This window comes from Vigna radiata, chromosome 1 (genome assembly GCF_000741045.1).
Source record: "Vigna radiata var. radiata cultivar VC1973A chromosome 1, Vradiata_ver6, whole genome shotgun sequence".
In the NCBI taxonomy this organism is placed as follows: domain Eukaryota; kingdom Viridiplantae; phylum Streptophyta; class Magnoliopsida; order Fabales; family Fabaceae; genus Vigna; species Vigna radiata.
In genome coordinates, this window is record NC_028351.1 from 8,641,263 (window position 1) to 8,668,725 (window position 27,463).

General features: G+C 33.5%; 5 protein-coding genes and 1 long non-coding RNA gene across 11 annotated transcripts in view; 3 read left to right on the forward strand and 3 right to left on the reverse strand.

The window, feature by feature from the left end:
• Positions 1-3,612, forward strand: part of LOC106769935 (methylecgonone reductase) — a 39,959-nt gene extending 36,347 nt beyond the window's left edge. For 3 of the 4 annotated variants that reach the window (XM_022783826.1, XM_022783828.1, XM_022783823.1), the window contains 2 exons: positions 2,971-3,073; positions 3,378-3,612. In XM_022783826.1, coding sequence (XP_022639547.1) covers positions 2,971-3,073; positions 3,378-3,602 — 328 coding nt within the window. In that variant the 3' untranslated portion in view covers positions 3,603-3,612. Of the gene's footprint in view, positions 1-1,948; positions 2,372-2,550; positions 2,801-2,893; positions 3,074-3,377 lie in introns of those variants that run through there. The other variant, XM_014655752.2, reaches the window with a different exon arrangement.
• LOC106769946 (methylecgonone reductase-like) overlaps positions 1-3,667 on the forward strand; it is a 10,319-nt gene extending 6,652 nt beyond the window's left edge. The window contains exon 5 of the mRNA XM_022783843.1: positions 3,620-3,667. The gene's annotated coding sequence lies outside the window, so the exon portion shown is untranslated. The remainder of the gene's footprint in view (positions 1-3,619) is intronic.
• A 1,427-nt stretch (positions 3,668-5,094) lies between these two features.
• LOC106769928 (pentatricopeptide repeat-containing protein At4g30825, chloroplastic) lies at positions 5,095-7,958 on the forward strand. Its single transcript, XM_014655738.2, has one exon. The coding sequence runs from the start codon at positions 5,125-5,127 to the stop codon at positions 7,681-7,683; it is 2,559 nt and encodes an 852-aa protein (XP_014511224.1). The 5' UTR covers positions 5,095-5,124; the 3' UTR covers positions 7,684-7,958.
• A 1,096-nt stretch (positions 7,959-9,054) lies between these two features.
• Positions 9,055-11,908, reverse strand: LOC106756831 (uncharacterized protein At1g24485-like). Its single transcript, XM_022779279.1, has 7 exons — positions 11,196-11,908; positions 10,402-10,874; positions 9,958-10,090; positions 9,768-9,836; positions 9,601-9,672; positions 9,434-9,502; positions 9,055-9,289 (listed from the first exon to the last, which is right to left on the reverse strand). Exons 1-7 carry the CDS (start codon positions 11,783-11,785, stop codon positions 9,055-9,057), a joined length of 1,641 nt encoding a protein of 546 aa, XP_022635000.1. The 5' UTR covers positions 11,786-11,908.
• Positions 11,909-14,283: 2,375 nt separating this feature from the next.
• On the reverse strand, positions 14,284-23,755 carry LOC106772722 (protein NRDE2 homolog). Of its 3 annotated transcripts, none has more exons than XM_014659299.2 (10): positions 23,147-23,753; positions 21,908-22,685; positions 20,791-21,415; positions 20,465-20,630; positions 19,834-20,185; positions 19,061-19,171; positions 17,605-17,956; positions 16,848-17,073; positions 15,758-15,979; positions 14,284-14,617 (listed from the first exon to the last, which is right to left on the reverse strand). In XM_014659299.2, exons 1-10 carry the CDS (start codon positions 23,659-23,661, stop codon positions 14,473-14,475), a joined length of 3,492 nt encoding a protein of 1,163 aa, XP_014514785.1. In that variant the 5' UTR covers positions 23,662-23,753; the 3' UTR covers positions 14,284-14,472. The 3 variants fall into 3 exon arrangements, with proteins under 3 accessions (XP_014514785.1, XP_014514777.1, XP_022639567.1); XM_014659291.2 differs by having other exon boundaries at positions 20,791-21,418; XM_022783846.1 differs by lacking the exon at positions 14,284-14,617 and having other exon boundaries at positions 15,782-15,979; positions 16,910-17,073; positions 20,791-21,418; positions 23,147-23,755.
• A 667-nt stretch (positions 23,756-24,422) lies between these two features.
• Positions 24,423-26,771, reverse strand: LOC106769357. Its single transcript, XR_001376323.2, has 3 exons — positions 26,569-26,771; positions 26,355-26,423; positions 24,423-24,673 (listed from the first exon to the last, which is right to left on the reverse strand). It is a non-coding gene; the product is annotated as an uncharacterized LOC106769357 (long non-coding RNA).
• Between the last annotated feature and the right edge of the window lie 692 nt (positions 26,772-27,463).

The following is a 27,463-nucleotide window of genomic DNA, read 5'->3' on the forward strand; positions in this document are numbered from 1 at the left end:
ACTAAAGGTTGACATTTTTAAAAGCGGAGACTAAACTGAACATCAGAACTTAACTTAGTGACCCAAAAAGGGTTTAAACCAATATTTTATTACTAAATAATGTTTTTTGGCAAGACGAGCAGTTGAATGGAATCAGAGGAGAGGAAAGAGTAGATACAGTTCTCACAATTAACTGAACCGAAACTGTTATAAGTTCAAAACTTTTAGTGAAAGTATATAAGTTTTTTTAGTATAATATAGTACAGTTAATTATAGTACAGTACAAAAAAATTATTTTTGCCCAACCCTAATTATATGGAAGCCCATATTGAATAATAGCCATTGAAATAAGGTTATCTACAATTTTTTGATCAATTTTCCTAGATCTTAATTTCCCAGCATTATCAATTATCATTTTTCCCACATCATTGTCTTTTAATTTCTTTATGGCCAAACACTTTGACAAATGATGCACCAACAACGTACTCTGCAGCACATTTGCACTTTGTCTTTTCTTTACCATCTTTAATACCAATTTTCATAAAATGATTCCAAACTTTTGAAATACTTATCCTAGGTCTCTTAATTTCTCTATCCAAATCCTTACCCTCATCTTCAATATCTTCTATGATTGGTGATAAAAAATCATTCAAATTATCATCTACAGTTTGAGAATTCATTTTGTCTTAATACTGAGTTTGATTCATGTTTCTGATCATTGGATGTCTAGCAAACTCTTGGTCATGGATGACTCTGATATAGATTCGTTTACTTCTACTTTTTGTCAAACATTCACTGAGGGAAAAAAAGTGCAATGGAACTTTGTTACAGCACTTTCAATTTACTGTACGAAATATACTACTTGAAAGGGAAAAATCACAACCTTTTTATAAAATCGATTACAACTTATAAATAAGTGTAAATCTTAAGTTAAAAACTAATTTTCTAAAGTTGAGATAGAATTCATTTTCTATATAAACTATAATATTCAAGTAGTTGTATGCGATAAACTCATCAGCAATTTTGTGCGAAATTTTTAAAAAAGTACTTTGGCATATATATGGTCAGGAGACATTATAAAAATATCTTTTCTTCTTTAAGGATATGCTATAATGCTACAAAAGCATTTTTGACTCAAAATCAAAGGACATACATGTTAAAGCATAAAATTCACTTCCAAAAGTAAACTAGAAAACCTAACAATAGAGATTATAGATACAATATTAATCCATGTATAAAAAATCTGAAGTTGTTATAACCTTAACCAATAAGTTTCTAATCAATGATTTTAAATAGAATTCTCTCACTTTTAGCCAAATATGCCAAAAGCTCTTATGATTTCTTGATGATATAAGAGCATTTTATGCAGAGGAATGATGAACAAGTTGTGGCTTTTGTCCTTCTTCCAAGGGCAAATAAATGAAAAAGGGTGTTGTTGTATAACTGTAGAAATGAATGCAGAGTGAAAGAAATGAATTGAAAATGCAAGGAAGAAGAGAAAAAGGTTAATTAGATGAGTATGAAATAGCAGTAGTAGATGGAAGTGGGGTCATCTAAAGTTTAATCAGAAGTGGGAAGAGAAAAGGAAATTTATCTGAAAATGAATGATGGGTTAGTGAAGTGGGTATGTCACAATAACACAAGTGACAAGGGTGCCATAAAAGTCTACCTGTTCCTTTCTCCCACCAAACTCTAGTATTGTCTAACTCAAAGACCTAGACAATTGATTTCGTGGGATTCTGAATGAGTAAAACCAAAATTCTACAACTTTCACAAGAAAATACTTATTACAAACTCCTTCATGCGTGACACTTTGAAATTCAATAGCAGGATAAGCAACGTAAATTAAAACAAAAACAAAATTAAAGTTTGGATTTGTACGATCAAGAAACATAAAAACAATAATTGAAGTTTGGTCCAATCAAAATAAGTTAATTTGTGGCCATGATGTTTCCCATGTGTTTGTACGGGTTCATCCCACGTTGATAATTCTAGTTTTCTTTGAAAGACTTAGAATTATCACTTTTATATGTTATAAAACAACATTTCAAAACACATCAAAGCCAACAGAAAACATGGAAGCAAAAAAAATCCCAGAAGTGATACTAAACTCAGGGAAAAAGATGCCAGTCATAGGCCTTGGAACCGCATCTTATCCTCGTCCACCAGATGAAACTCTCACCTCCATATTTATTGATGCCTTTGAGGTTGGCTACAGACATTTTGATACTGCTGCTTGTTATGGAAGTGAAGAGCCTCTAGGCAAAGCTGTGGAAAAGGCTTTGGAGCTAGGCCTTGTAAAGAGCAGAGATGAAGTATTCATCACTACAAAACTATGGCCATCTGATGCTCACCCTGACCTTGTTGTTCCAGCTCTCAAGACCTCACTGCAGTAAGTACACAGGAGCTTTGACTACTCATTTGGCTGCAATATTTATAAAAACTTCACCTTTTGGTTTTTACATCTGAAAACTGTTGTTTTAATTGTTTGTTAAAGCTTATATGATCATCCTCTTATCAAGTATTGTTCCTCTTGTTGTATGTTATGTAAATTTCCCTGAAACTGCTTAGGAAGTTGGGGTTGGAGTATGTAGATCTGTATTTGATTCATTGGCCACTGAGGTTGAAACCTGAAGCCAAAGGGCCAGCTGATGGAAAAAAGGAGAATGTGATGCCCTCCTTTGACATGAAAGGAGTATGGGAAGCTATGGAAGAATGTTGCAGATTAGGCTTAGCAAAGTCTGTTGGTGTAAGCAACTTTGGCATACAAAAGCTCAACCAGCTCTTGGAAAATGCAACCATTCCTCCTGCTGTCAATCAGGTATGAAGATTTAGCAAATACATGCAGATTGACATTTAAACAGTGATGAAACACTTGTTGATGTTGGTGATTCCTTCCTTCCATTGGTTTTAGGTTGAAATGAGTCCCTCATGGCAGCAGGGTAAACTCAGAGAATTTTGCAAACAGAAAGGAATTCATGTGAGTGCATGGTCACCACTGGGATCGTCCAACATGCCTTTTGGTACAAATGCAGTTATGGAAAGCCCAATCCTTAAGGAAATCGCTTTTGCAAGACAGAGGACGATCCCTCAGGTTCTCTTACTATCTCAGACTTAAACTGTCACCACATTACAGCTATACTTTTGTGACCATGAAGTTCTAAATTTAGATAAAGAAAATAACCAAGAGATAATTGTTGTTGATGTGGTTATGGTATTATTGTGTTTTGTTTCTGTTATAACAGTCTAAGCAATCACTAACCATTAATTGATTCCGATACCACTTATGAATAAGTTATGAAAAATTTCTTGTATCTCTGTGTGGCCAATTTTATTCCAATCCAAAAATAGTTGATGGTTGAAAATGAAACAAATGAATGACATGCACGGTGATTCAGATTGCACTGAGATGGATATACGAGGAAGGAGCAAGTGCGATAGTGAAAAGCTTCAACAAGGAGAGAATGAAAGAGAACATTGAGTTATTTGAGTGGGAACTGAAGGAAGAGGAATCACAGAAATTCAGGCACATTCCACAGCGTAGGATGTTTTCTGGAATAAACTTTGTATCAGAAAATGGACCTTACAAGAGCTTGGAAGAGCTTTGGGATGGAGACCCTTGAAATGTGTCTCTCTCTACATATTTATACATAAGACTTTATAAATTTTTTATATAATTGGGTTTATATGTTGTTATTGTTGTGATTTTTTTGTTAAAATCGAATCAGAAGATTAACTACCTCTTTAATACCAATTATTTATATAAGAAATATCATATCAACTTCAAAAATCCTTAAATTTGCAGTATTAAAATATTTATCTGCAGTTTTAAAATCCCTAATATGAGTAAACAATGTCACGTCATAAATTAAACTTCAATTTCATGTCATCTAATTAAACCTATGTTTATTGTACATCACATCAATATTTATTGACGTTGTTTTTGTGCACCACATTTTCAAAATTAACATCCAATTAAGATAACTTAAAACCAGATAACCAAATTGAAATTCATCTACATATATAAGTATTATCCGAACGTCTTAACCAAAAGGATTTAATAAATATTTTACTATTTTTAATCAATGTGAAAGTGAGTCTTAATTAAAAAAACTATAAATTAATTTTAAGAATAAAATATTATTTTTAAAAATAATTTATATTAGATATGTAAATAATTCATATCATGTATTTGTTTATATTTTGGTTTTTATAAAGAAAGATCGATCGTTTCTGTTTATATATATATATATATATATATATATATATATATATATATATATATATATATATATATATATATATATATATATATATATNATATATATATATATATATATATATATATATATATAAAAGAATAGCAAATAAAATCTGTGATACATAATTGATACTTGCATTGCATTTATTTATTATTCATAGATAGGAACTTATAAACTAGTCGGATTTAGATATCATATATTATCCATAGTAATAGTAATAGGTATTGGTTACTCATAAGAAATTAAAGTAGAAATGTAATTTATATTTTATTAATTTAATTAAAATTAAAATTAATTTATATTTTATTAAGTTAAATTTAATTAAAATTATATTTAACTTATATTTAATTAAATTTATATTATATTTATAATCTTTTAATAATTTTATTTAGATTTTATTTTAAAAATTTATAATATATAGTTTTTAAAATATTTAAAAGTATCCAACCATATTTTTTTTATATATAATTCAACTCATTGTCATCATGTATTAGCTTCTTAATCATTCCATGCCATAATGTCAAAGAATATTTTTTAAACTTATGAATAATTTATTTGGAATACAATGCTACTTTTATTATTGATTTTTTAAAATATGAAAAAATCAATTTAAAAATAAAGGTGAAAGAAAATAATATATTATAAAAGTTAATACACAGAGAAAAAGGTCCACTCTAATTCAATATAATTAGTTTTAGTTTAAATTATTATGCAGAGAATTAGAATATTATCCACAGAGTAAATAAGAAAAGCATGTTCTTAAAATTGAGATGAATAAGTGCTTTTGAGAAGAGTAGATTTGGATGATATTTTTTTGGTTACACGACCACACAACACAACACAACACAACACATGATTACATAACATTCTACATGAAAGCAAAATGAAGAAGTGCTTCCAGCAGCAGCGGTTACAACCGCTTCCTTCATGTCAGATTCTTCCTTTCTCCGGTGGCCTTCAGTTCCAACTTAACTTTTCTCCGTTCAAAGCCGAGAAGCGCGTTTCGGTCCCCAAGGCAAAGCTCAATTACAAGCCTCAGCTTCGGGTTTCGAAGCGAGCGCCGAAGCAAAGTCGAGACCACCCGAAACTCCTCTCGCCCGATGCTGACGTGGAATTCTCTTCCGAACTGAGCACGACGCAGTGCAACGCGATTCTGAAGCGGCTGGAAGAGAACGCGGAGGACGACGCCAAAACGTTGTCGTTTTTCGAGAAGATGAGGGAAACCGGGAAGCTGGAACGCAACGCCGGCGCTTACAGTGTAATGCTTCGCGTGTTGAGCAGAAGAGGAGATTGGGAAGGCGCGGAGAAGCTGATTTCTGAAATGAAGGTAAGTTTCGGTTCCGAATTGAGCTTCAATGTCTTCAACACTCTTATATACGCATGCTGCAAACGGAACCTGGTGAAATTGGGGACGAAGTGGTTCCAAATGATGTTGGATTGTGGAGTGGCGCCCAATGTTGCCACCATTGGGATGCTCATGGGTCTTTATCGGAAGGGATGGAACGTTGAGGAGGCGGAATTTGCGTTTTCCCAAATGAGAGGGTTTGGAATTGTTTGTGAGTCTGCGTATTCTTCAATGATAACAATTTATACGCGTTTCAGGTTGTACGAGAAGGCCCTAGGCGTGATCGAGTTGATGAGGAAGGACGAGGTGGTGCCGAATTTGGAGAATTGGTTGGTGATGCTGAATGCTTATAGCCAGCAAGGAAAATTGGAGGATGCTGAGAAAGTGTTGGAGGCAATGCAAGAGGCAGGGTTTTCTGCTAATATTATTGCTTACAATACTATGATCACTGGTTATGGTAAGGCTGGTGAAATGGATTCTGCACAGAGGTTGTTTATGAGGATGCAACAGAGTTTACAGTTGGATCCGGATGAAACTACTTACCGATCCATGATTGAGGGTTGGGGTAGAGCTGATAACTATGACTATGCCACGAGATACTATAAGGAGCTCAAAGAGTTGGGATTCAAGCCCAGTTCCTCCAACTTGTTTACATTGATTAAGCTGGAAGCTAAATATGGAGAGGATGAAGCTGTCGTTGAGATCCTCGATGATATGGTGGAGTGTGGATGCCAGTATTCTTCTATAATCGGTACTCTGCTTCATGTGTATGAGAGTGCAGGAAAGGTTCATAAGGTGCCACATCTGCTCAAAGGTGTATTTTATCAGCATGTGCTGGTCAACCAGAGTTCTTGTTCCACTCTGGTGATGGCTTATGTGAAGCATCGGTTGGTGGATGATGCCCTGAAAGTGTTGAATGACAAAAAGTGGCGAGATCCTAGATATGAGGATAACCTCTATCATCTTTTGATATGCTCGGGCAAAGAGGCAGGTTTGCTGGAGGATGCTGTGAAGATATACACTCAAATGCCCAAATGTGATGACAACCCAAACTTGCACATAGCGTGCACCATGATTGACATTTACAGTGTCATGGGCCTCTTCAAGGACGCAGAAGTGTTGTATCTGAAGTTGAAGTCTTCGGGAGTTGTATTGGATATGATTGCTTTCAGCATTGTTGTAAGGATGTATGTCAAAGCTGGATCTTTGAATGATGCTTGCGCAGTTTTGGATGCTGTTCAGGAGCGATCAGATATTGTTCCAGACAAGTTTTTGTTATGTGACATGCTGCGTATTTATCAAAGATGTAACATGGTGGATAAATTGTCTGATTTATACTACAAAATCTCAAAAAATCGAGAGGATTTCGACCAGGAACTATATAATTGTGTCATAAACTGCTGTGCTCAGGCGCTGCCAGTTGATGAGCTTTCTAGGCTTTTTGATGAGATGATACAGCGTGAATTTGTGCCTAGCACAATTACCTTTAATGTCATGCTTGATGTCTTGGGGAAAGCCAAGCTTTTCAAGAAGGTTCGAAGGCTGTACTTCATGGCTAAGAAAGAAGGGCTGGTTGATGTGATCACTTACAATACAATCATAGCTGCATATGGTAAAAACAAAGACTTCGACAACATGTCATTGACAGTCCAGAAAATGGAATTTGATGGATTTTCAGTTTCCCTTGAAGCATACAATACAATGCTTGATGCTTATGGGAAAAATGGTCAAATGGAAACATTTAGATCCGTACTGCAAAGGATGAAGGACTCAAATTGTGCCTCTGACCACTACACATACAACACTATGATCAATATCTATGGAGAACAAGGATGGATTGATGAAGTAGCTAACGTGCTTACAGAATTGAAAGAATGTGGACTCAGACCTGATTTGTGCAGCTATAACACATTGATCAAGGCTTATGGGATTGCAGGAATGGTTGAAGAGGCTGTAGGTTTGATCAAGGAAATGAGAAAAAATGGAATCGAACCAGACAAGAAAACCTACACTAATCTTATCACTGCGCTGCGACGAAATGATAATTTTTTAGAAGCAGTTAAATGGTCACTATGGATGAAGCAGATGAAATTATGAACTTCATAAACGATGGTGTTCCTATGAGTGATTCGGGACCTTCTAACCCTCGTTCTTTGAAGAATAGTTACCTTAAAAGTCATACATGAGTACAGTCTCGGCCACATGGCTTCCCTTGTAAGATTTTTCTGTATATCTTGTAGCAAAAATAAAACAAATAAACATTTTGTGTATCAGTAATCTCACAATAATATGATCAATATTTTGAAGCATTTTAGATTTGTAAATTATTAAAAATAGATAAGAATGTATTTAAATCATCTATCTTACGTTGTATTCAACAATTCAAGATTGAAGTTCTTGACCATGATATTCTCCACCATTTATTTTTTTTCTAATTGCAATAAAGTATTGAATGAAAAATATTTTTTAACGATTTGAAAATAAACTTATATTAGAAAAAATATTTTTTTCTAATTGCAATAAAGTATTAAATGAAAAAACTTATATTATATTATTTAATTCTTTGTTTTAATGTATTGCTGACATAAAAAATTAATACTATTACTAATTATAATTAAGATAACTATAACTACGAAAGTTTATGATAGGATGATAGTGGAAAAACTTACTAGCATATAAACTATAAAAACCTGCATACATATTGTGTAAAGACTTTTAATTTTTAAGCTCGTGAATCCAACTCATTGACCCACTCATGATTTAATTTTAATCAGATATATATATATATATATATATATATATATATATATATATATATATATATATATATATATATATATATATATATATATGAACAAATCAAATAAACATTCACGCTGCACCTGCTCGTTTTCGGTTAAGACCATAGATTTCCTTTTTAGTTATTAAGTTTCTAAAAAGTCATCTGATACAAATGAACTTTCTCTTTATATCAATTTCTACCAAATGAAACAAAGCAAAGGAAATTCATTTTAGTTTAAAAAATGAGAAAATCCAAGTCCATATGTTGAATGTTAAAGTAATCAGTTTCAGGAATTTTCTATGATCTGTTATGTCCTTATAATTCAAAATGGAACAGCAGTACCAAATGAAGCAGTTGCAATAAAATTAGTTGCACCAAATGCTAGCAGTTGCAGAAATCAAGAAGCAAGGCTGATGAAATTGAAATTAGACTTGCATCCATTCAACATATATATATTATTCTCCTGATGAAAAGACCCTTGGTAAGAAGAAGGATGATTATTCTGTCACTACTCTTAATTCTACAATTAAAAGATGTAAAATTAACAATCCTGTTTCTTCATTCATAACTACAAAAGGATACAATATATTCATAAAAAACAAAGTACACTCAAACAAATTTCCAATAAACACTGATTTAGTATTTTCTAAAATAGATATTAATACTAACAATGCATGGGAATGGATCTAAAAGTGCACAGCAGCACTATTAAATAGTAACAGCAGAGTTTGCATGGCTACTATCAATGCCATGTTTAGATTGTGAATAATTTTCTCAGCTCCACTTCCCAAAGGTTCATCGCCTGAAACAAACTGAAGTCCTGGTGGTGGTGGTGGTGGTGGTGGTGATGATGGAAGAACCTTACTTGGAGTATCACTTAGAGGTTGACACTTCATTCCCGATAGGCAATTATTTGTTGTACTGAAATTAGGAAATGGAAGTCAGAAAATATACACTACCATATATGAAAAGGCAGAAAAGTTGTTTGAAAAAATGTGTTTGAAAAACCATAGAGAAGTTACATTCTAATGTTTCTTCTCACTATCACAAAAGCATTCAACTTACACTAGTTCAATACTTTTATTCTTTAGAGATGTGGGTATGGAACCATTGAACCTGTTGTTAGACAAATTCCTGCACAAAGAATTGGAAAAAATTTAGTTTTCAGTGTATAGAGTTCAAAGCACCGATGCATTTTTTTGGAACATAATGTGTACAACAATGAAACTTACAATGTTTTGAGATTAGGCAGAAGTCCAAGAAAATCAGGAATGGGGCCTTCTATGGTATTGTTTTGCAGATTACTGCAATTCATAGAGAAGTTTAATTGATCAATAGAAAGCCAAGGTTTGATTGTAACACAGGCAACAAATTTTTTTCTGAATTTTGTATGTCTCACATGATTTCAAGTGCATTCATGGAACTGAAATCCGGAAGTGTGCCTCGCAGATTATAACCAGTAAGATACCTATGTTTTTCCATCATATATATAGAAAGAAGAAAGTTAGCAGTCATGTTGTTCAAAATTTCTAAATATTGTTCTGATAAAAAGATTTCTAAACATTTTTCATAGAAGGGATATAACCTACAATGCAATCACTCTAGGTTTGACATCAGTGTTGCATTGTATCCAATCCCAATTATATGGATATGGTAGACAAGGGTCACCACTCCACTCCACAAGCACTTCAAATGCCAACTGCAGTTGTAACAAACCTTCCACTAAACACAGACAAAAAACACTAAGTTAAAATAACTCATGGTAACTTGTAGAACTTCTATATCTATCTATATTTGGCATATCAAGTGACATCTTTTTTATTGTGTGGAGACTAAGAATGAGACAATAAATTTGTATCAATCAACCATGTATATAGATGATAGTGGTCACAGTCATTTTAAAAAGTCATGAGCATTTGTTTAATCTTAACCACTTGGTTTGTATCAATAATTCTCATTTCTCATGATAGAGTTATCAAATTATGTGCTCCCTATAGAGATATATGCATATTTTGATAACAGAACACACTTACCATCTCTGCTATCAGTTCCTGCAGTTAATGTATCACTTAAGGTATAAACTTCAAGAGCATTGAGTAAAGGAGGAAGGGTGGAAATGTCTGAAGCTTGCAGAGTAAATGAAGTCTTGGCTGAAGCTGTCATGTTGGTGATGAACACTTCTTTCACACTTCCAAAAGGAGGAACTATTGGACTTAAAAAGGGCTTGTTGTCTATGTACATCTGAATGGATCTTTTGCCAACTGCACTTTCATTCACTTCTGAGAAGTAAGCAGTGATGTAAATAGGAAGCTCCTCTGTGGACAGCCTATTGATGAACTGAATGTATTGTGTAGTGCTTGAGGAAATAACAGCATTTTCAAGTGCAGCTTGTGGTGGATGATCTTCTGCTGTGCTACTGCCAATGCCTGAAGCCTCACTTTTCACTTCAGAAAGGCCTATACCATATGATGGCGCCCATATTCGATCAAAAGCATCATCTGGGTACCTAGCATATTCCAGTTGATGCAACGATAACAATGTCAAACACCATATTCATAAAGTTATTTAAGGAATGAGACACAAAACTAACTTACATAAGATATTGACATCAATTCTAACTCAAAACCTTAAGACAGTGGATTTATAAGTCTTTTTCTCTTTGCTTCAAAACTTACTATAGTTAGAATAAGGGAATCGTTCAATATACTATATAGACTGAGGAATTTCAAACTGAGTTTAAATATCATAACATATACTTCTACTTACTATAGTTCATAAATCTACTACTGAGTAAGGGTGTGTATATCAGTATTGTAATTCCTCATACCTAATAGTTTGATTTCCACCAAAGGCATATCTCCATTGCAAAATCAATGCATGATTTGGATCAACGTGACTGTACATTGTGGGGTCCAAGCTACGTACTTCAAGGGATGATATGAAGGGAAACTGGTTAGGCTTTGTTTGAGCAACACATATGCTGGTGAAGTTTCCCTTTGCTACATATATTGCTTCATAATCAACATAATAGTAACTTGAGCTGTTGACAGTGGCCCAGTAGTTGCCATCAAACTGAAGATCAAACACTGGTGGAGAGAATTTGTCGTCATAATTGCCATAGTAAAAGCTTGCTCTAGTAAGAATTTTTTCTCCTTTTCCAACTCTGATGGAATAGCAATTCTTTTTTCTATCTGGGAACACCCTCAGAGTGCTCAACGGGTTAGAACCAAGATAAACCTGATGAGACTCTCCATGCTGAATGTAGTCATCATCTCCAATCCATCTTATGTTGTTTTCATCAGTGGAAGATTGTGAGGATCCACAATCAATGCTTACAAACACTGTGAGACAAGGTTTTGAGAACAACAGCACCCAAAGTGCAACTCCTAAAACAAAACCTTTTGGAGGGATTTTCATGGATGGTTGAGGAGAGATTTATGACAAGGATAAGCTGGTAACTGGTGTGGAGTTGTGTGTTTAGCCCAAGCATGTTGTGATTATATATAATGATGCCATCATAGCTTCATTAGTGATATGCAAGCATGTAGTGACCAGCCAGCAAAGTTTGAGAAGATAATTATTGGATATTCAACTATTGGTTGTGTTTTTCTTGATGTTTGTTGTGTCTTCTTATTTGACTTAGGATTTAGATATCATATATTGAAAGTTTCAAAGTGATAATCACTAAAAAACAATGTTGCAAGCAAAGTGGTGATCAATATTTGATGGGTAAAGATGATCAATGTAAGAAGAAATATAAGAGACCAAGTCATACTTGATAAAAAAAAATGTTTAAAGAAATTGTCTAATGTTTCTTGGTTGAATTATTAGCATCAAAGGTTTTTGGTTTTGAAGTTGAGAAATGAAATAATGATACACTTTTATATTCATTTAACACACAATATAGAGATAAAATAGTCGTAAAAGAATAAATTTTTATATTTTTCAAAGAAAAAAGAGAGTAAAAAATAAAAAATAATACTATCAAATAAATGTAAAATATTTATGTATGTCAAAATATATACATAATTTTTTTACATTCGTTTGACATTATCTTTTTTTATTTTTTTTTTCTTTCTTTTTATTAAAAATATAAAATTTTATTTTATTATAACTATTTTATTTTTATACTGTGTCAAACGTGTGTCAAATGAATATAAAAATATCGCACCCTATTATTACTTTTTCGAAAAACTCTTGTAAACATACTTAATTGGTTGGTAGAGATCCTCGTTGGCATTGTCAACATCAACATCATAATGAGGAAGAAACAAAAGTACTCTTAGATTATCTGAGAATAAATAACAATTTCATATCATAGTTCATGTCTTTGACATTGTCTCAAACATATCCAGATGTCAGAATTGCTTTGTTATCAAACCTTAAACATAAATGAATAAACTAAGCACTCAATAGAGTTGACTTCAAGCGGAATTTATGGCTTGACATTTGATCAAACAGTTATTTGCAATTTTTGTATGTTATCTACTCTTATCATACAATTGAAAACACATGAACTGAGATGCCATGACCCAATTAACAGCATAATAACTATGGCTTGTTTGAACAAAAAGAAATTAGTTTCAACAGAAAATATTTTTGTCATAAGATGTAGCATGTGATTTCCCTGTTAAAATAACAAAACTTAGAATAAAAAAGTCATAGGTGAACTAAGTCAGAATATAGAAAAAAAATAATAATAGGGAAAATAACAAATTCAAGATATATGTTACAAACTTACATCGTACTACTTACTACATGTGAGCTGTTTTTGCAAGTTAACATCATGAATACAGTAAATTATTAGTTTTCCAACATTCTCATACGATGATTTTATTATGCGTATTTTTATGTCATTAACACAAAGTATTAGCTAAATTAAAATTTTTATCTGTAAATATTTTAATTTTTGTTAGTGTAGGGCTATTTAAAAATAAAATCATAATTTGGTCTTTTCTATTAAATAAGAGGATGGACATTAATAAATATATTTTAGAGAAGAGACGTCTTTCTAACATAAAACATAATGTCATACATGTTTAATGCTGAATGAAATTAGAAAATATGTCTTAATACCTTTTTCCTCTCTTGTCGGTTTTTTTAAAATGTTATTGCTAATTTTTAAAATCCTATAATATTTTAGCACGACTAGGAGTTTTACACGTGTTATCTTTAGTCGTATGATTAGGATACACCTACCACATTCTATTGGTGTTAAACTATTAAATGATACTTTAATACATAAAAATAGATGATAATGTGAGCATTAAAAATTAATCAATTTATTTTTATTCATTGTTTCTTTTTAAATCCTTGTCATTGACCATACAACCATTTTGTAATTGTTGTCTTGTGTTAAAAAATAACTAATCTAATTTAGAAATTGTTGCTAATCCTAACAATACGTGGCGTGCATTAACTTAGCCTGTACAACAATCGGTTTAATATTTATTAATTATAATAATACATAATTTGTATATGTAAATAATCAATTCAGTCTGGAGACAGACATATCATACCAAATTAAGCCAGATTTGATAAAACCCTAATTAGTTAAAAGACATTTCAAAAAAATTGGAAAGCTAATCGAAAATGTATGTAAAGTATAAATATTAATTTTTATTAGTATTATTATGCTAATTTTACTAATTTTATGATATATTAAAATTATATATCCATTTATCATTTAAAATATTAAAATCGTATAACATCTCAATTTCATAGTAATTTAAAAGTTTCTATATATAAAAAAAGAATAAAAATTGAGAGAGGCACATCAAGTTTTCCTGTGGATTAATCAAATATAGAGCACCGATCAAACATTTTATCAGTAAACTGCTATCAACTGATTTTTTTTATTTTTTTATTTTTAATTTAGGAAATCAATTAAACAAATATAAGCTAGCAACCTGAGGTTTCTGATATTTAGTTTTTCTTTCAATTCCAATGTTTATTTACAAGTGCATTGCAAGTTCAGATATCCCTGTAAATGTACACTTATGTTTGATCGTATCAATTCTACAAGCTGTAACCATGCAAGTAAACTAAATCTAAAAAATGTACCAAATTCACATAATACTACAGCAGCACTGGGAGTGTAGATGTCATGACTCTTGCAGAAGGATCTCATAGATGTCAGTTCTTAGATTCAGTTCCTTATCACGCATAACTTCCTGTAGATCAGATAGCTCTTTTGCAGTAAGGACAGAATTAAGCTTGAGAAAGCCATCCAACCATAGCCTTTTTGACCTGGTATGCATATCAACATTAATAATGATCAAATAATAATAGTAATATAATAAGAATAGGAACAAATGTGTATATATACAGTACAAAAGGTGTCAGACGTGTAAATTAACTTAAGATCTCAAATTATCATAAGGTAATATTGCCTAATAGAAAATTCCCATTTTGTCGATTTGTTAAATCTATATCACACTTCTGGGAAATGTTAGTTGCAGAAGATTCCTGTTTTCAGGTATGGATTCCAAAATAACATCGTTAGGGTAGATAGAATCTTGAAGACAACTAAGGTGAATCCACTGATGTGTCTAATGCATTTGAAACGTCTGCCTGCTACCAAAAAATGTTATTTTATTTTTGAAAAAGAAAAAAACTTAAGAGTTCGTGATTTATTCTCTAAACCGAGTTTGGTTTGTTAAACAAACAGGCTATATAAGATAGTCTATAACAGGTGCCCAGTAAACTAACAGACAAAAGTGACACAAAATTGTAATCTGTCAGATTTTGAAAGAGGCTTATTATTAGCAGGCCAAGGAGATTGATCTAGGACATGGAGGATATACACTAGAATAAATAAAAAAGAAACTGAAATAAATTAGCTAAACCAGGACACAATTATGCTTTCATGAAAACTAACATTACTGCCAATGATAGATTGTTAAATTTAATCAGGATTAATTGTTTATTTTATGTTGCGTAAAGCACTAATCATCACTATTTGGGACCCACAAATTAAAAACCAACTAAATATGACTATTTGGTGTCGCTAAAATATTTACCAACTTCCTTATGAAGTAGCCAACTAAAAAACCAACTCTTTCAACTTTCTGTGTCACATTTCAGCAGGCTCTAAAGCCGTGTTTGCAGCTTGAACGGAGCAAAGATTACAACCCTATATATTGCCATGTACTTTGGCGTAACCAAAAAATTCTCATGCAAATCACCAACTTTTGTAAATTGTTTCCCAAAAACAGTTTATCGGTAAATGTTTTTTTCCTTTCACCCTGTTCTGTACTTCTGGGCTATACCACTGAGGTACACGACACTCCAACTCTAAAAACCCAAGTGGATTGTTTGCAGCTTCGACTGTAGCAAACTCAATTTAATAAAGAAATATCATTCAATCATTTAAAACATAGTTCTCACCAGGGGCAGGAATGGATAGCCCGGAAGAAGGCACGACGAGCTGCAGAAGGATCATTTGCAATTTCCATTTCAAACATGATGTAGCAACGCCACAGTACAACTGAGCTACTAAGACCGTCATTACTCAATGCCTTTTCGAACAATCCACGGATTCTGTGTTGTGAACCACCTCTAAACATTTCGAATGACAACGCAAAAAGCCAGAGAACTACAGATGGTTTCCTGAGAATGTACCACAAAAGAATAAATTATTGCTTAGTTGATATTCGAGAAAATCTGCACAAACCAAATGGACATTCTAAATTACCATACGTATCCTTTAGGGGAAACAGAGAACACGTGTAAAACTGTAACAGCAATAAAAAGGAAACAGGAATCTAAAATAACAGGATATAAAATATTTATTTCATAGAAAAAAGTGATTTGTATGTCGATAGTACAAAGCAAACATTACTGCTATTAAAAGAGAAGGAGAAAAAGATTACTTAAAACCAAAAACAAGGGGAGGGGGAAGAATAGCTTAAGAGATAGGGGTCAATCATTTTCAGAAACAGGACTTTTGATGTACAAAAACCTTTGAAGTGTTTTTAAGCACCCCACTTGCACTCTTTACTACATCATAGTGTAATGCTTGGGAGTAAAAAACTAAACACTTAACTTACAAACCAATTTCTTGATTTCGCCAAATGTTAGGCAGGGTGAGAAAGTATAATGCCTTAGAAGGGGCTCCTTCCTCTGGGATCAAAACAAGATATGACAGGAAAGAAAAAGGACTGCGCTTTATATTTCCCATCAAGTTTCTGGAATAGTTTTTGAATGTCATTTTTCTTTAAAAATTAAAAATTGTAAACATGGATCACACTAGTAACATAAGTCTAATTTGAAGATTAAATTCACTGGTGGGATATATAGAAGTTACAATTTTCATTAATTGTCTACATCTTCCCCAAGAAATGACAATTAACTTGTGCCTGTTAACCCGGGCGAGCAACCATTTTAAAATCTTTCAGAGTTACACTCTTTTAATGTTATTATCTTAAAATTTCTATACGTTGAAAAAATGATGAAGCTACACGGGAAATAAACATACTTGTAACAACAGTCATCTAGAATCCGCCGCAGTTTATTAGATGTGGTGTAATGATGGCCGACCTCTACTACATCTTTTAGAAGTTCAGGACTGAAGGGATATATCTGGAGACCATGCAAGATGGATTCCCAAACTTTCATCAAACTTGATTCTCTCTGATGTCTTTGAAGAATCTTTATATGATAGTTAAACAAAAATTCAAGCTGATAACCTTGACTTCTTCTTTCTGCAGGTTGCAAGCATTAGATAAACATCATAAGTACCATTCATGAAGCAGCAAAGACAAGTGAAATACAAACTGCTTCTACAGGACACTATACCAGAGAATTTTAGTACATGGCATTGCACTTCCTGTGCGTTTAGGCCAACGGAAATATTATTTATTAAATAACATTTTTCAATTGCGAACGTGTTAAATTCTTTTGCAGTGAAGATACAAAAAAAAACGTCTATTAATGTATCTATAGGTCAAACTGAAATAACAACGTTTAGGAGGAATAGGCATGCAACAGAGAGCATCAAGATATAGCAAATATCAATTCCATGCAATCCTACCACCAAAAGTGAGCAACCTTAATATCAACCTAAATATCAATTATAGTTTCCATTAGTTGCCAACAAATGACAAAGACCGGACGGGGAAAATTAGATAATATTAAGAAAAATTAAGATTGTCTACTTGAACTTTAAAATAGATAACACTTGTCTTAAATGTCTCGTGTTTTCTAAAAAGATCCATTACTAAAGGAGGCATAACCTGGAAGCACCATTGAAAAAGCTTGATTCAAAACTTCAATACCCGCATCCCATCCAGTGGTCAGCTCCTCAAACAGTGCAGCAGAACATATTAGAGCTACAGACTGGTCATTAATTATGCCACGAACCCAAGATGACCATACTGTTCTTAATTTTTCTTTAAATCCTTGATGTGCTCTAAGCAGTTGCACACCTGATGCTTGACTTTTAAAGGGACTGTATTTTGTACCGCTTCCTAAACATGATAATATATGTATTGCACGACATGAAGATTCACTACCATCGGCAGTGTTATTTGCAACCTCCACCTCAGCATACCAGAAATATAGAAGAGGAGAATTGGACTGTAGTTCCTACTCCATTAAAGTGAAATGCAATCATCAAAAAGATCCAAAACACAGGCAGAATTGTGACATAAAAAATGTATTAAAGCTATTTAATTAAAAAACAAAGAGACTGCTAGTTTGTGCCTTTTTTAAAGTTTAATTATAAGAGTTGCTTTAAAAAATGTATATAAATCATGTTACGTAAGATTTTAAAAAGATCAAAAACTTGTTTTAATGCTTTTCTCAAAAGCTAAAAGTAGTTTATTCTTACAAAACAACAACAAAAACTGTATCATATGATCCATTTTTTTTTGTGTGTAAAATTAAACAAATGAACACAAAATCTTAGAGACTATAAACACATGCAAGTACAAATAAGAATGCTAGTGCTACAATTTTGTATGCACAAATGGACGTGACTGTACATATATGCATAGCATGCTAACTATTTCACCTCTATGAGAAGGTTAGCATCCTCCATATCTTTAATTGGATAATGTACCCACTCTTGTTTTAGTTCAAACTTCAAAGGTGGGGAAAAACTAGTAAATCATTATTATGCTGTTACAATAGATGAATGAAACCATTAAGCATAAGTATTTGAAGTTCACGCTAAAGATAATTTAGACAGTTACAATCCAGGAACTTCAAGTATTTTCCCTCCCCTCCAAATTCCTCCAATATTGGAGAGGAGAAAAAAAGGGGAGGGGTACTAAATCCCTAGTTTCCCATCCCTCCAACTTTTGAACCAAACAATTTAATTTTAGATAAAACCTTGCCCTGCCTTGCTCTCTTTTCCCCTCCAACCAAACACAATGTAAAAGCAAACATCCACACTTCACGTATCTTTTTTTTCCTTAAAAAGACTTGTTAATATAGAGATAATATGAAAACGGGAAAAGAAGTCAGGAAATCCTACAGAAAAAACAGAAAACAATAGACGGAACGAGATATCCGATAAATATCTGATAGATAAATCTTATTAAAAGGGTCATGTAGCCAAAGGGTAGCATGTGTTTCAAATTGCCACAAAAAAAAAAAAAAAAAAAAAAAAAAAAAAAAAAAAACAGCTAGCAAAAAAGCTCTCTTCGAAAATAAAAAGTGACACTGAAGCAGTAAATATATGCATACCCCAGGAAGCGCCTCAACAGACAACAATGCCATGTCAAACACTTTCCTTGCATGATCAATGTTACCATAAGCAGCCTCTCTTCGTGCATAAACACCACATAGCAATACATCCTACAATGACCAAATAAAAAGAATAAAATAATCTAAGAAGCAAACATATCATGACAAAGAATAAGATTAATAGCATCACATGTAAATTTTAATCCGACAAAAATAGTTCTTCCGTCATTTCCTCATAAATGATAGAATAGCAGCAAGCTACCATTTAGTTCTAGTACCTAGATACCACACTTGTATTTTGTGCTCATGCACAAAAGTTGTATATATAGGCACCTTTTTCTCTTCTAAACATTAAAACCAGGACAACGTCATTATATTCTCTCCATAAATACTTATTACGGGTCTCCAACAAGAATATGATTATCTCTTATCCTATAAAGATTTATATCCCAAAACTACTATAAAATATTATATAAAGTAAAATCATCGCGACAAACTACAATTATTCCATTTGGCCCTCTCTTTTCACTTCATGAGACCTTCTCCTCAATTTAAACCATCAGAACAGAAACAAATCATATATTGTTTTCAATTCAAATTTCAGAAATGTCAGTTAAGCACTTGCGAAGAAAATTTTGAGAAATATTGAGAGATATAATAAAAGAAAATACCAATTTAGTTATATCACAACATTTCATTAGTTATAGTTGCTAAAAACACATTTATTTCTCTTATAAAAAAGGAGCAAGAGAGAGAGCAAAGAAAATCAATACCTGGCGATCATTTTTTAGAAGAGATTTTGCTAAAGATCGACACGGTGTAACCATACTGTTAGAAGAATTCATTTTTGTAACATATAGCTCTTCAGAAATAAGAACAGCTTCTTCCAACATGTAATTACGTGGAAAAACAGTTAAACAAAGTAAAACAGCATTCCGTATAAATTTCATGATATCAGCATTCCTTGAGAAACTGTTTGATAGGAATTCAATACTAAAGCCAGTGGGAGTGTTCTGTGTTTTAGTCAAAACTTCATGGATGCGTTTCAACTTCTCTAACATAGAATCTGGCAGATTCTCCAAACTACGGACACTGCATGCCATTGTTGGGCTGTTGGAGCAAAACCTACAAAAGAAAGAAGATACAAAAGCAAGGGCATCAACTAAAATAACATGAATAAGTATAAGCCATAAATCACATCGGAAGGATTAAACAACTAAAAGCATTTGTGACTCTAGCAACACACTTTTGTGTTAACCAACTATTTTGAACTTTTGTCCGCATGGCACATGCACTCCAAGCCAATTAATATACTAGAACACATACTAATCCATCCTAGCTTTTAAAAACTGGTTCCTACCATCAACTAGGGTGCACAAAAGGTATCTACATTAGAAAACTCACATTTGAGACATCTTCCCACCATAGAAGTCAATGAATTGGGACAACAAAGATAGACGAGCCTCTGTTGTTCGTAGGGAGAATAGGTATTCATTCACATCTTCATACAACACAACTCTCAAGAGTTGATCATCCTCATCTGTTTTCTGCGCCCCACTAGAGGTTGTATCTGTTCATGGTTAAGTAGCACACATGTATAAACAGCTTGTTTGAAATCAAATTAGATTGTCTTTCAAAGCGATAAAGCAAAATCCATCAAAAGCCGTAGACAGACAAAAAGTACGTCTAGAGAGAAGTATAATAGTTAATGCAACAACAGATGGTCCTACCTGATTTCCTACGAACAGGCATCCACTGATCACAATCTCTAGAAGACTCTTCTTTTGACCATTTGATCCAAGTGGCAGTGTCATTAACTTCACCACCATCCCCATCATTGATATCAATACCCAGCATCTTCAGCAAATTCTCAGTATCAACTTCTGTCTCAACTTCATTATATTCCTCTTCATCTTGAGCATCCTCCATAACCACATCATTGTTGTCTTCATTTTCAACTATAGTAACATCCTCGTTATCCTTGGACCTAGGTTCTGACCAACCAGTCCAACCACCCCCATCGCTTTCACGTACGAGCTCCTCGTTTATAACTTTTTGCCTTGTTTCCTCCTCTTTCTCCAACCATGTGGACCAACCGAGAGCCCCTTCTTCCCCAACTCTAGCACCACCACTGTTCCAAAAATCCTTAAACAGTCTGTGTTTACGCTGCTCAGTGAGCAGTAAAGGAGGACAAAACAAACTAAACTCTATTTCAGCCTGAAATAAAGCAGTGGCCAATTCTCTATAACCCGCCTGCCACTCAAATCTGCAAAGACTAAGAAATATATCCACAAGACCAAGTTCTAATTCAACAATTGCAGGATCTGATGAAGAAGGATCAGCACCTTGAAGGACCTGCTGAAAACAAATTCTGCTTCCTTTTAGAACAATTTCAGGAGCTCACAAGAAATTAAATTGAAAAGTGAAAACAGTCACTCAAATTATGTCAAGTTGTTTAGTTCAAACATATTAACTACGTGACCTATGATGTATAAAGAAACTAGTTTACACACATTCAAAATGAAATAAAAAATGGAAGGATTTTTCAATTTATTTTGTTCATACAGCACATAAAATGATTGTGCATAAGTTTTATTATCAGACCATTAATTCCCTTGCCTTCAAATTCCAACCACTTTAAGAGGGAAGTAAAAAGTCAAAGAAAAGTAGCTTCTTGGTGAACAGGATCCCTCCCTCAGTTTTCAGTGCAACTAAATATGGAATCAGATTATTCACTAAACCGAAAATAACATCACATGTGCGAACAAGAAAATACATTATATAAACAGAAAAGATTCACTTTTGTGGACAAACAAAAAAAGAGGATAAAGCATAAATGTTGAGAACCTGCCTAGAGTGCTTGCTGCATGAAGCAGATAGAGCTTCAATTGCATGAACGTACATCTTCCTGACCTCTGAAACCTTGAATCTGGAGAAATTTCTCTGAACTGTGAGCAAGAATTCTCCCCATAACTTACAACTACCATAGTGTTGCAAAAGTATCTTTTCCCATCTTGCAATTAGCACATCCGAGCTGTCTCTCATTTGATAAGCTTTCAAAAGGCAAAGCAATATCTCTTCATTGTCTGGATTAAGCTCAACTGCCTTCTCCAGAATGCTAATCTTCTTCTCAAGAGTTTGCAATCGAGCAGCTTTCTGCCGTTGCATCCCTGCAACCTTATCTTGGAACTCTGCAAAAGCTAACCAAACTTTTCCATCATGGGGGTGCTCCCTTGTTAGTTTGTTGAACTCCCTAGTTTTGTTTAACATTTCATCTTCCCAAGATTCTTCAAGAGGTATCAAAGTTTTGGAGACAGAGTCACTGTCAACAGCTCCAAGAGATGACCCAGCATCTGATTCAGATAAAGGTATAAACTCATCTTGCATAGTGAGAGGAGACAATTTTGAAGTAACAAGATGAATACGCTTAAAGCTCTTATGTCTCTCCAAAGCCATATACTTTCCAGACCAGTAACGACCAGCAGACTTCATTTTAGCATCTAGTGCATCAACATCACCATCTCTATCCAATAGTGAACCGCTCCTATTCCACCAATACAAACCTCGAGTATGTAGGCCAGACAGTTTCAAGGGATTGTAAGGTTTGTATCGGGCAACATCCATTCTGCATAGTATTTACAAAGAATTGTCATTCATCGCTAATGAAACAAAAAATAATAACCATGAACCCACAATCAGTTTGTAAAGCCAGTGAAGCAGGGAGAACCTGTGATCAAGATGTCAAAAGTTTAACAAGAACTAAACTACCTTTTTGTGCCACATCACTTAACTCCCTAAATTTCTGAAGTTTAAGAACAACGACGACAGTAATTGCCTACCCGTTTCTTCCTCTACTTCAAGTAATTTTCTTTAATTTTTAGGCCATAACAACTCAACCTCTACCCAAACTTCCTCTTTAGTCCCCGTTGAGACACTGGAAAAACTCACTAAATATAACGAAACATCAAATCTTCACAAATGCATATAAATAAATACAGGCCAAGCAATAACTGAGAAGCCATTAGTGTCCAACAACAACTAAATCATTAAATTCAATCCCATTTCAAAATATTCCATCTAAAATACCTATAGATGCATCCAAACGCCAGATTATCGCGATCTCCGTGAGAATCAAAGTAATAATCCTTGGTAACGTTGCTCTCTGAATCCGCCCAAACTCGAACACGCGACTTCCGCGAACCGAAAGCGTCCAACCCGCCTCTCTCCGCAGATGAATCACGCCTCCGCTTCTTTTTCTTCTTCTTTTTCCTCCTCTCTCTATCCCTTCCGCCACCGTCGGATTCAGAAGATTCGAGAATCTCGTACCGAGAAGGAAGAGGATGCACCTCGGCGCGATTTTCGTCGTCCTCGTCATTTTGTGGCGGCGATAGCGTCGCTTCGCGATTGATTTGTGACGCAACGGCATCGTTTATGACGGAGATGTCGGTGGTGAAGCTAGAGTTGCAGAGCCATTGAGGATTCGAAGAAGTGGTGGTGGTGGTTTGGAGAGACGAGGAGGCTGGGAACAGAGGGAATAACGAAGGCTTTTGTTCGTCTGAGGACGGCGCCGCCACCGCCGGCGACGGCGGGTTTTGCTCCATTTTGAATTTTTTAACGGCGGATATATGTGAAGAAATGATACTGTCCGAAACGTGATAGAAAGTAAAGCAGTGTAGCGCGAGTGTTCGACTAGAAATGGGCTAATGGGTCAGAGTCAATTTTGAATTGAATATCAGAATTTGTTTTACTGCACCTCTATATTTTCTTAATTACACTTGCAGTTACTGAAATAATAATCACAGACAGAGCTTCCTCTTGCATCTCCATACACTCCATATAATTAAAATTCTGATTTATTGTTTATGTAATCTGAATTTAAAAAACAAATTGGTTTATAAAATTAAAAAGAATAATTTTCTGATTATGCAATTTGAAAGTTAAATCACTACCTAATTATACAATCTATAAGCTATTTTTTTTAACCTTTTTTACTCTTGAAACTATTTTTTTACTTTTCGATTACATAATTCGGAAATTACTTTTAGATTTTGGATTCTACAAAATCAAAAAATAACTTATAGATTATGCAGTCAAAAATAATTGTACAATTTAAAAGTACATAATCCAAAAAGAGCATAATGAGAAGTATTTTTTATATAGGTGGAAGAAAGAAACAATATATAAGTGCAGAAAGAAACTACTTCTTGTACCTCCACAACTTTCTTCCTAACTCCCACAAATTTTTTTTCCTATTTTTCCTTTTTTTATAAGGTTGTACAATTTATAAGTTATCTTTTAAAAAAAAAAAACATACTTCTTGTAACATCCCAAAAATACGCCTAAGACATATCAAGTGGATGCAACATGTTATAATAATGTAAAGTAGTTAGGAGTGGAAATTCAGATGAAATGTATATACAGTACAGTCATCCAAAATACAAGAGAAGAAATAAAGCTCTACTTATAGCATAGAGTCTTTCAAAAGAAGAAAAGAGTAAAGGAATTAAACTATACAAATAAAACTAACAACCTAGACTACTCAGCTGCAGTGTCAGGGACTTCAGCCGTATCAGCTATGTCTAAAACCTGCTCCAGAGGGGCCTCTGAAATATCCTGCTCACATCCAAATTTGGATGATCATTGCAAAAGAAAACAAACACAGACAAAACAAACAGCAAACAAGCAAGGGTAAGCTAGAATTCAAAAGAATACAAGTCCAATACAATTTAAACAAAGTAAAAGAGGCATACAAGTAATCGCAATCACAGAAATACAGTTTTAATAAGTTATGAGTTATAGTTTTATTAGATAGTGTTAGACTTAGACTCGTCCGGATCCGGAATGAATATCGAGCTATGGCGGGTCATGCACTTGTGGTGGCCTCTACTGCTTTGCAAAGTCATTGCCAATGGGTTTCACCCTACCACACACAAGGTTAGTCTGTTATCACTCACCTTAGCCCATATAAAATGGAGACAACCAAGACTAGGACCCCCTACTACTCTTCACCACATGAACTAATCTTCTCTAAGTGAGATTGAATAGTCATTAGAGCTTTAAGGGCAACCCCCAAGACTGAGCTACCTATATTCATTCCAGAACTTAACTTGAATCACTCATTCTTGGCCCATATAAAATGGAGACACCCAAGATTGAGCTTTCTATATTTATTCTCAACATTAACAAGGATCTCACCTAGAGATCTTGATACTTAACTCACATTACATTTCACACTAACTTTACTTACTTTAATTCTTAATGTTATACATGAAGTTAGGAGATCAATTTGGTTTCGTTACATTATCAANCATAGATCAATCCAATAATATTAATAGAAGTCATACAAGAGGAACCATAACAAATACATGAATCATCACACAAGGAAGAAGAGGAAACAAGAATTACATATTTTCAGAAAAACATCACTTATTAATACAAATATCTTTGTAATCTTAAATTACCAATATTTAGGTAATTCAAATAGCTTGGAAACCCACACCATTGGCTCCGGAAGGGTCAAAAACCCCCAGAACGACCTAGAGAACGTCCAAAACGGACGTCCGGAACCCCCCGAACTGTCAAAAACAAACATGACAGCAGAAAGTGGCGCCCAAGCGCCCGTTAGGGGCGCCCGAGCGTGAGTTCTACAGATTTTATGCAGATTTTGCAGAACTCACACCCCCCAAATCTGTTTTAGACCATTTGGTGAACTTTGAACACTCCTAACTCGATCTATAGGCTAAATATAACTTGTTTGAAGCTTTCCCCATGATCCTAACACAAATTTCTAGTTACTATGCAGAGATTTTGAATCAAAAACTCAACTTAATTCTCTTAGAGACTCAATTTGAATTATACTACTTAGAAACGGTTTCAGACTCTTTTGATGTTGCCTACAAGTCATAATTGGTTTGTCTAAGCTACNACNAAGGTTCAATTCANNTCTAAACCCCTAACTTAAAATTTCACTACCCTACTTCCTAAATTTGATTTCCTAGAACACTTGAAATATTACTCTCTGCTTAAAACTCTGTCTAGTCTCTCCCTCACAGATTCTTTCTAATTCTAATACATTACCCTAGTCACAANACATCCATAATTCAGAACATATGTGTTTACAATGAACATAGGCTAAAGTTCACAAATTCAGAACATAAACATAATGCATTCAAACACACTTTAACTTAACATTTTACAAAAGTTTCTGCATGCATTGATTAAATTCTTTACACACAAAATCTACTTACAAACAGCTTACTATTCTACAATAAAAGATGAATCTAGCTTCCCTTACCTTGGATTCTAACATAACAACTCAATGCTTCTTCTATGTTTCCTCAAAATTCCGAATTTACCTCTAACCCTATAGATCACGAAATTAGTGATCAAGGCGTTTCTCAAAGTTGAATTTGAAAAGAAATTTGAAAGGAAGAGTCCAAAGACGCATGAAATCCTAAGATTGTATGTTCTAATGCTCAAGAATGGGGAAAAAGGAGAGAGCAACTTACCCCTTCTTCGAAAACAGAAATTGATCGGAGAAAAAGGAGGTCTTGGTGTTCAATCGCTTTAGACAGCTGCAAGGAGGAATTTAGGGGATTAAATCTGCAGGATTTTGGAATAGAAAGCAAAAGTAGCAAGAGAGCTTGGAGAGGTTCGTTTTCCAGACAAAGAGAAAAGTTCAAAGAATTCAGCTTTTTCTTTTGAACTAAAAATGAGGTTTTAACTTTAAAAGCTATTCCCTTATTTTCTGTTGCGACATGTCCTCATGTTGTGTTGACAAAAATTCTAAGTTCTTACACTTCTAAATTATATAATTCAAAAATTATTTTTTATTTTTGAATTAGTAATCCAAAAGTAAAAATTCAAAAAGAAAGAAATGTCTTTTAGACTGTATAATCTGAACCCAAAAAAAATATGGAAGCATAGGAAAAAATTATAGAAGCATATGATGAATTGCATTCTTCTCTTAACGCACCTATTAGTCATCTCCTTATAGTTTAGAATTAAAAATATGAATTTCTTTTAACAGAAAATATTTAAACAAAATCAGTATTTTTTTTAATTTAGCCTATAATGTATGATAAAATCAATAATAAAAAGTTAATTATTGTATCATGATATTGTTGCTTGAAAATTATTTAAATTTGTCAAAAAGTGATTAATTAGATAATTATCTATAATAATATGTTAATTTAAAATCAATGACAATTATTTAAATAAGTATGTAATGATGAAAATTATATGGCATCGAAAAGATATATAACATATTCCATATAAATAGGCACTGATTATATTTATATATATTTTTTTTAATATGTCTTGCTCATCACTATTATTCTATGTTTTCTTTTTATTCTCTTTCGATATTGAAGTAATGACTTGTTAATTTCAATAATAATAATA

Coding starts and splice junctions, on each gene's coding strand:
- LOC106772722 (XM_014659291.2), bottom strand. CDS start 23,661: ATGGAGCAAAACCCGCCGTCGCCGGCGGTGGCGGCGCCGTCCTCAGAC. Junction 17,957..19,060: donor CTGTTGAGGCGCTTCCTGGG/GTATGCATATAT, acceptor TTAATGGAGTAG/GAACTACAGTCCAATTCTCC. Junction 14,618..15,757: donor GCTATCCATTCCTGCCCCTG/GTGAGAACTATG, acceptor TATGCATACCAG/GTCAAAAAGGCTATGGTTGG.
- LOC106756831 (XM_022779279.1), bottom strand. CDS start 11,785: ATGAAAATCCCTCCAAAAGGTTTTGTTTTAGGAGTTGCACTTTGGGTG. Junction 10,875..11,195: donor GGTGGAAATCAAACTATTAG/GTATGAGGAATT, acceptor GGAATATGCTAG/GTACCCAGATGATGCTTTTG. Junction 9,837..9,957: donor AAACCTAGAGTGATTGCATT/GTAGGTTATATC, acceptor GGAAAAACATAG/GTATCTTACTGGTTATAATC.
- LOC106769928 (XM_014655738.2), top strand. CDS start 5,125: ATGAAGAAGTGCTTCCAGCAGCAGCGGTTACAACCGCTTCCTTCATGT.